The sequence below is a fragment of the Pinus tabuliformis genome, chromosome 7, assembly GCF_031772625.1.
Source record: "Pinus tabuliformis cultivar Carrire ecotype Pingquan chromosome 7, CPIR1, whole genome shotgun sequence".
NCBI lineage: Eukaryota > Viridiplantae > Streptophyta > Pinopsida > Pinales > Pinaceae > Pinus > Pinus tabuliformis.
In genome coordinates this window covers 695,311,702-695,320,173 of record NC_142293.1, presented here as the reverse complement: position 1 = coordinate 695,320,173, position 8,472 = coordinate 695,311,702, and the positions used below count along the sequence as shown (strand labels likewise).

The following is an 8,472-nucleotide window of genomic DNA, read 5'->3' as shown; positions in this document are numbered from 1 at the left end:
AGCTCTCTCTGCCACTCCATCCGCATCTATCTCTACCCACTCAGCCAGTCCTGCTACTCCTCATCGAGGCTCCCCTAGCAAGGTCTAATCAAAGAGGTTGGGTACCTTAATGATCCTACCCCTATTCCAGCCTACTTGGGACTGTCACTCCACATCGCCCCACCTCCCACCTGGAGGTATGGCTGCATGTGATCCCTCTACCCACTTGGCTCGAAATTTTCCCCTACTGGAGGTCTCAGCATGAGTGGATGCCTCCGCTCAATCTCCTCTCAGCTTCTCCAGTTGTGGCTGCACCACAACCTCCTGAAGTTGCTTCACCAATTGTGGCTCCTCCACAATTGTCTAAGACTTCTTCTAGCACTGCATGTTGATAGGTAATGTACTCTCCCTCTCAACCACCAAGTCTCCATCAGTTGCCTTGCTCCTCAAGGCTTTGCATGCATCTTGTACCTCAAGTGCATACAGGTTCTTGGCTAGCACACCAATCTGTTTCATCTTTCCCGCCGTCACGAATTTTCTGGAAAAAGAGTTGATTTTAAATCAGCGATATCTCCCTCATCCGAACTCCGATTTAGACGATTTTTTTTTGAATTTGGGTCTTTTTCTGCAAGGAATCTAGATCTGCTATTTGTTTTTGAAAATTTTGCACAAAAATTTTCAGATCTGCTCTGAAAACTCACGGCCCAATTTTTTTTTTTACTTCGAATTCTCTTCTTCATGTATACTGTTCTCTGCTTTGATCACCTTTGCTTCGATACCATGTAGAAATTCCCACTATAGATCAATCAGATTATGCAATATACTAAAACACAATACAATATCTACTTCTACAACACTTTGCGGAAGCTTAATCGAATTGAGCAAGATCAAGAGAACACATATAACTAAGAATGAGAAATCAATCACACATAACACAGAAGAAATAACCTGGGGAAAGCCTCAAGCTAAAACCCAAATCTTTGTATTATCATACAAGTGGAAAATAGTCACAGAACTACACAAAGCCTTAGCTTGGAAGCCAACCAGCTCTCAGTATACTCCCTCTGCTACTCATAGATAGTGAAAGGCCTCTCACAAACCTTCTCCTCTGCCCTCCAATCCTCCTATTTCCTTGCGCAGTTTTTCTTGGGGTCCAGTGCTTCCACACATGTGAATTCCCACCTCACACTGCTCACTTGGCCCAGTAGTAATTGCGCAATCCTGAAGGAGATTAATCCTCCTGCATAGATGAGTCTCCTTTATAGGAAAAATCCATCCAACTAATAGTACATTGTCCCTCCTCTGATCTCAACTGGGTCTCTGACTGAACTGACATGCATGAGTTATTTATGAGAGAATATTCAGTTATTTGAAGTGCAGCAGTTACATGCATGCAAGCATTAACTAACTGAACTCACAATTAATTACAACTCAATATTACAACTCATCTTTATCTCTTTAACTGATGGATAAATTCCTCAATTAATGGGATAATTGTTGCATGTCCTCACATAGACTTCATGTTTGATTTTCTACAACTAATTAACTCAAGATGAATTAATTAATTATTTTTCAAACAACTGCTAAGATCAAATTCGAATTTTACTTCAATATTTTAGTTCAGGGACTAACTAAAATAGTAATCTATCCTGAACTACTAAAAATAGAAATGTTATTTTTAGCACTTCCATTTTTCATTCCTTGTTGCTCAGTCCAGCACTGGTACTTGAACTGTTATTTATAGCAGTGCTATTTTTAGCATTTCTTGTTGCCATTTTCAACAAGTAAGGATTCTAGGAAGTGAGATAGAATCTCTGAGATGAAATATAGTCATATTCCAGAGAATGGCCAAATCTCTAGAGTAACCGAGGCATATTGAGAAAGGAAGTCACAAGTTTTCCAAATGGAAGGTATTATCTGAGTGAGGGTTTGATGAGAACATTTGGTTTCTTGAAGGAGAAGAATGTTAGGTTGATTCATGATGATCTGGATTTTGAGGATTCAGTGTTTGTATTTTTCGTTTAATCCTCTCACATTTCATGAAATGATCTTGATCATTGAGATAATGATAAGGGAGGGAATATGGTTTTCATTAGGGAAACTTTTTCCGAATTAACTAGGAATTCACCAAGGTCTTGCAAGAGCTAACTTTTAGTTTTCCCTCCCTTTTTCTTGGGCTCCTTTAGGGTTGAGGAAAATTCTTGTGTGGCATTGTGTTTTATTCCCATCATTGAGAGAGAGGATGAGGGGGAAGGATGATACCTTAGGTATTGTCCTTTTGTAGAAGCACATCTTGATGATGCAAGTAAGCTCTAGAAACTAGTTGAATTTGGTCCTTAGGAATGGATGCAAGGTCTTTGTGTTGTCATTCTTCTGCGCTTTGATGTAGATTCATCTCTTTCAACTCTAGATCCTAAAGATCTTCTTCTTCCATTAGGGCAGGGAGTTCTTCCAAGTGAACATTGGCGCTTTGAGGAGGATTTGTCGAAGCTATTGTTTATTTTGCCGATTGTGATGAAGGATTCTTTGTGTCCCCTTGGATCTGATTTGAGGTGGGATCCTCCTCTGAGTCAATTTGGAGGAAGAATTTATTTCCGCTCTAAGTGTCGAAGGGGTTTGAGGATTCTCCCTTTTTCTTGGCAGTTTGCTTACGGCTTGAAACCGTTTTGAACACAGGGGTTTCACTCAATGAACCTCTGACATATCACGTGCATTCATGGCATATTAAACAATACCCTTAATTTGACTACATATTGGAAAATACCTCTAAAAATTACATTATTTAACCCCGGACCAATATGAACCCAATATATCTTCCCAATTTAAAAACCCTTGCTCTCACTAAATATTGTAGGTATCCATTTTTTCATAAAAAAAAATTTATACCCCTTTATATTTTTCATTAACTTTAGGCTCCATTTTTTATACCTGCCAATATAAAAACCCTCTACCCCCTATATATCCCCCAATATATTGTGTCATTTTTTCCTCAATAAATATCCCCCAATATGAACCCACGTGGTATGGTATTGCTCCCCTAGTGAAGCCCCCATGGTTTTGAAGCCATCTTCACTCAATTGGGAGGCTGCATCGGTACGCTCTGCCTCAGATAGGGATGGTTTCATGGGGCAATCGTTGAAGAGATGGCCATAAGCGTGGCAGTGGCAACATTGAAATGATATTTTCTCATAATCAATCACGTGTTCCCAGATAACGTCCTTGTAGTTGAGATGAATGTGTGTTGGGAGCAATTTTGTGAGATCCATGTAAACACACAATCTAGCATAGGATTTATAATGCCACTCCTTCATGATATTTGAGAGCATCATCAATTTACCTAACTTGTCGCCGATGTGAGCTAAAATTTTCCGATATTAGTACTCATGCGACAAATAAGACATCTTGATGCACACTTGGAGATAAGAGAAATTCTCTTTTTTCAGGGTTGAAGCGAGGAACCCAAGTTTTAGAAAGTGACCAACATAGTTCATAAAATAAAGCCCTCCTTACAGAATATTGTCCCTATCTTCAATATTATTGAATACAATTGTGAAGAAGCTTCTTGCACCCAATTTGAGTTTGGCTTCACCCTTGATGGTCCAGTTATTTTAAAGCTAGTTGAGTAGAGTCTTTTCAGAGGGAGAATGGCCAATGAATTTACAGATTAATGTGTGTTCCTTCATTTGATCGATGTTGGACTTCAGTTTCGCAACCAAAATCTCTAGAAGGGGAATATCTTGACCCTGAGGGCAACATGAGCTAGGATTTGATTGAGTCTTAGCAACTTTCTCCGAAGTAGATCTATTCACTTGTCCTTGACTTGACCCTGCTTGTGTAGAGGGTCCAGACTGCAGCGCAAAATGTTGATGATGAACAATGATTCATGGAGATGGTTGGGATGATCGACCAACTACAAGTGACTTGAATGAGGGGCCTCCACTAGCCCCCCACATGGGTGCCATCTGGCCACAACAAAGGTTGCATAAACCCTATTCGCTTCAGATCAAACCCTAAGTGACATTCAGAGTGATTAATGGTTTTGATACCTCTAGCAAATGCATATGGTTGTGTTAATCTTAGTTACAAATCAAAGATTGAGACTTATCTTAAAAGTGGTTATGCTCTTTATTTGCCTTTAAGTAAATAGATTAATTAAAAAGTGTCATATGAACATGACTTATGGTTTTTTGAGCATGGTGTATTAGTAAACCATGGTATTACTTACAAGTTAAGAATCTCCATGGTAAAGTGGGGTGAACCTCCATGGTTACTTAACTTGTAAATAAGTATGACTTATGAGTTAAGAATCTCCATGGTAAAGTGGGTGAATCTCCATGGTTACTTAACTTGTAAATATGTTGTGTTACAATACCATGACTTACTAATACCATGTACAAGTACCGTGAATACTGTGTGCCCAAAATATCATAGGAAACATAAATAACATAACTACTTTTGAGATAAATCTCAATAACTACTATTAAAAATATTCTAAAATACTAAATAGAAATTAAATTCTGACCATCCACCTAATAATTATTTATAATTAAATTTAAATTTAATACTTTATTTAACTTTATTTAAAACAAACCATTTATGATAATAATTTTATTAATTTTGGATATCGTGATGAATGTGTTTATCCAGATTTAAATTACACATTAAAATTGGTTTAAAATTATAAACCCAAATGCATTACCGACAAAACACATTAAAATTAGGTATTAATCACGCGTAATCCCTTGCGTCATCACTTGCGCTACAGATATTAAAAATGAATACAAATCACCCGTAATCGCTTGATTCATTGCCTGTCAATAATACGGACATCTTTCGTAAAAACAACACTGAGTGCATTACAGGTCAGCACGTATTAAAAATGCGTATAAGTCACGCGTAATCGCTTGCGTCATAGTTTTTTTTAGTTTAGGTAAATATTATTTGTAAAAATTATTAGTATTAAATATTAATCTAGATTCATCTCAATTTTGGATTTATTATCTTTTTTAATCAGCTAAAGAAAGTTATTACATCAATATTTCTTATCCTTGTATCATTTGCAAGGAAAATTTGAAATTAAGTAAAAAAGACAACAAATGTTTTACATGTCCACTCAATATAACCCAATTAATTGATTTAAAATATATGTTTCTTATAATTATTAATTTTATTTTTTTATTTTACTTTTTATTTTTATATTTACAAAACATAACATTATAACATTTTTTTCCATAATATCTTTCTTTTACAACATTTTTATTTTCTTAAAGCGTCTTTCTTTTTTAGACAAATCAAAATATTTGCATAACAAAATATCACATTTCTTTATAATAATGATAATTAACTTTATTAAATTATTTTGATAATTTAGTAACTAAAATATAATCCAATATTTTAATTTTTTTAATTTTCTTCGCTCTACCAAAAATAAAAAAATTTAATTTAATTTAACTATAATTTTTACAGTATACAATAAATTTACAAATATTAAAAATAAACAATTATTCTTACATTTGAGAGTGCAATTCGTACTTGGGCATTTATCCCATATAGATAGGACGGCTTGTTTATAGCCTCTCCACCCGGATTCGACCCTCCTCACATGACTACGCTGCCCCGCAGTTATTGTGAACATTTCCCTTCTTTACATATATATAAAAATTGTGAAAATTTGTGAAAAGTAAATTAATATATAGCTTCTAATAAAGTGACTCACCCCCCTCATTTCAAAAAGTATACCCTCATTTAAAAAAATATATATTCAAAATTGATGATGTTGACGACGTTTACTTTACACGTGCTCTATTATCTTCTACGTAGGATGATCCTTTGACTTTAATTGGGTGATTGAAAATTAAGACCATGTTCACTTTCGCCTTTAAAAACGAAGTATTTAATTGGGTGATTCAAAAATAAGACCATGTTCACTAAAGTTATGTGAATTATTTTTAAAATTAGGTTTAATCTAGATTGGTGTAAGATACTTTATTGGAGGAAAAAAGAATAATCTATTTATTAGTGATATGTATTATTAAGATGGTCTAAAATTTAGTTAAGTTGAGACTTTTCCTAGCATAGTTTAATTCTTTAAAAATGACTTTTAACTTTATTTTTTTCATAAATTATTTAATAATAAAAATAAAGCTCGCCCAAACCAATTATTTTACATTTATAAAGTTCACGTGAATTATATCCACAGTTCTAACCATGTTTCAAATTAAAAAATCTAAATTGTATTTGATTTGAATACATCGCCCTCCAAAATATATATATATAAGAGAGAAGGAATACCGATGAGACATGAAAGTGCTCCATTGGTCTTGCAATCTCTGAGCTGTAACCTGAAACTGCGAGTGCGTGAGCAGCAAGGAAGGAAAACATGGCGATGCTGCATGATAAACAAGCAAACGAGTATTCGGAGAACAGGCCGACTTACCCTGCTTCTTGGTTTTCTATGTTGGCCTCTCTCACTGCCAACCACCAACTGGCTTGGGATGTGGGTGCCGGAAATGGTCAGGCTTCTATTTCGGTAAGAGCTCTTTAACTCTTTTTCTTTTTTGAATTTCACAGACTGTCGAATTTCATGTGAAACTTTGAATACATGGCCGTCAAAACCAATAATTAATGAAATTATGGGGGAGTAGATTGCAGAGCATTACGATCGTGTGATCGCCACAGATATAAGCAAAAATCAGCTGGAATTCGCGCACAAACATCAGAAAGTGACGTTTGCTGTCACTCCGCCCGTGATGACGGATGAAGAGCTGTTTTCGACGGTGGGGGAGGAGGGATCGGTGGATCTGGTGACGGTGGGCACGGCAGTCCACTGGTTCGACCTCGACACCTTTTACTCTCAAGTTAAACGCCTCCTGCGCAAACCAGGGGGTGTGATAGCCGTGTGGAGTTATTGGACTCCTACCATCAATCCTGCTGTTGATGCAGTGTGTAAAGATGTTTGGGAATCGACCAGGCCTTACTGGGACCCCAGATTGGAGTATGTGGCACAAGGATATCGGACGCTGCCCTTCCCCTTCGAACCTGTGCTACATACTGGGCAGGGAAGCGAGGGTAATCCCTTGGAACTGGAGATGGAAACAGAGCTGTCGTTGGACAAATTGTTGGGATTTTACAAATCTTCATCTCCTGTGGTCACAGCTAGAGAGAAGGGCGTTGACATCCTGAATGAAAAGGTATGCACAAGGTTTAAAGAGGCGTGGGGCGATGAAAACATGATTTACACTTGCAAACTTCCAGTGTGGATGCTAATAGGCAAATCGTCTCTTTGAAGCCTGGCTCTGTCCCTGGCATGATGTATGAAAAAAACATCATTGATCTTCACAAATGTAATGAACAAACCCTAAATAAATGATGCAAGATATGTCATTTCTTAAATCTTGCAAGGTGTGTCATTTCTTAAATCTTGTCTGAGTGTAAATTTTATGGTTAATTTTGATTTCTTTTTGGTATTAAGTTTTTAGAAATTTAGATTTCTGTTTGGTATTAAGCTTTTAGAAATTTATTAGAATTACGAATTGTAACTGTACAGTTTCTATAATCTAAATATTTATTTCTGAATTTGTTAGAGAATTAAATTCATTTTTGTATTCACACAAAAAAAAATTAAATAGTAACTTAATCAGCTACATAACCGACTAGATCAATGGAGCTACACTGATCAACGAAAATTAGATTAGTGAAAAATAAGGATTTGAGGTAAATAGATAAGTGAAAAATAAGGATTTGAGATAAATAGATCAGATTTACTTGAAAAACTAATTTGGAATAAATATAGCAGATCTAAGTTGTTCCTAATATATTTTCTAATAGTTGTTCCTAATATATTTTCTAATAGAAAGAGTCAGACAATGGTGAGGAGCGAGCCGGGCACTCTGCATTTGTCAATAGCATACACGATACAGAACCTCTTGAGGACACAAACAATGATGAACATCTCTGAAGCATAATTTCATCCCCTGTTGAGAGTACTAAGAACCTTCCTATGGCGAACAAGAACCCCCATGTCAGATATCTGTCTATGCATCACTTGGCATAAGCCCTCTTTTTATGTATATATTTAGGGTTTATCTTTAATTATATATGGTTTAGATGGGTCATATCCCTTAGTTGCAAATGACTGACATTATCGGTGTTAGGTTAACCTTAATCTTACCACTGACTTTGAAAATGATGGGATACAGAAGAATAATCAAGTGGGCATTAGTGGGGATGCCGTAGCTACTGGCATGATCAGATTTATTTTTGAGGAACCAGGGTTTGATGCCCTAGCTGATGGCATATTGTTATATGGTTCTATGCAAAGAGAAATGTTTGCTGTTGATATATTTGATATCATCAACTGGTGAAAGTTCAGTGAAACTTCACGAGCCATGGAAGTTGACCTTTTAGTTTTTTAAAATGTTTCAGCAAAGCTTAATGAAAATTAGCATCATTGTAAGATTCTATAAAGGTCCATTTAATTTATATGTTCGATTA

General features: G+C 36.0%; 1 protein-coding gene across 1 annotated transcript; it reads left to right on the top strand.

The window, feature by feature from the left end:
• The first annotated feature begins 6,268 nt into the window (after positions 1-6,268).
• On the top strand, positions 6,269-7,371 carry LOC149249411 (uncharacterized). The gene is made up of 2 exons (XM_089458688.1): positions 6,269-6,508; positions 6,624-7,371. Exons 1-2 carry the CDS (start codon positions 6,359-6,361, stop codon positions 7,263-7,265), a joined length of 792 nt encoding a protein of 263 aa, XP_089314814.1. The 5' UTR covers positions 6,269-6,358; the 3' UTR covers positions 7,266-7,371.
• Positions 7,372-8,472: the final 1,101 nt, after the last annotated feature.

Excerpts from the sequence above, each read along its gene's own strand:
- LOC149249411 (XM_089458688.1), top strand. The coding sequence starts at position 6,359 with ATGGCGATGCTGCATGATAAACAAGCAAACGAGTATTCGGAGAACAGG. Across the intron at positions 6,509-6,623 it reads ATGGTCAGGCTTCTATTTCG|ATTGCAGAGCATTACGATCG; the intron begins GTAAGAGCTCTT and ends ATGGGGGAGTAG.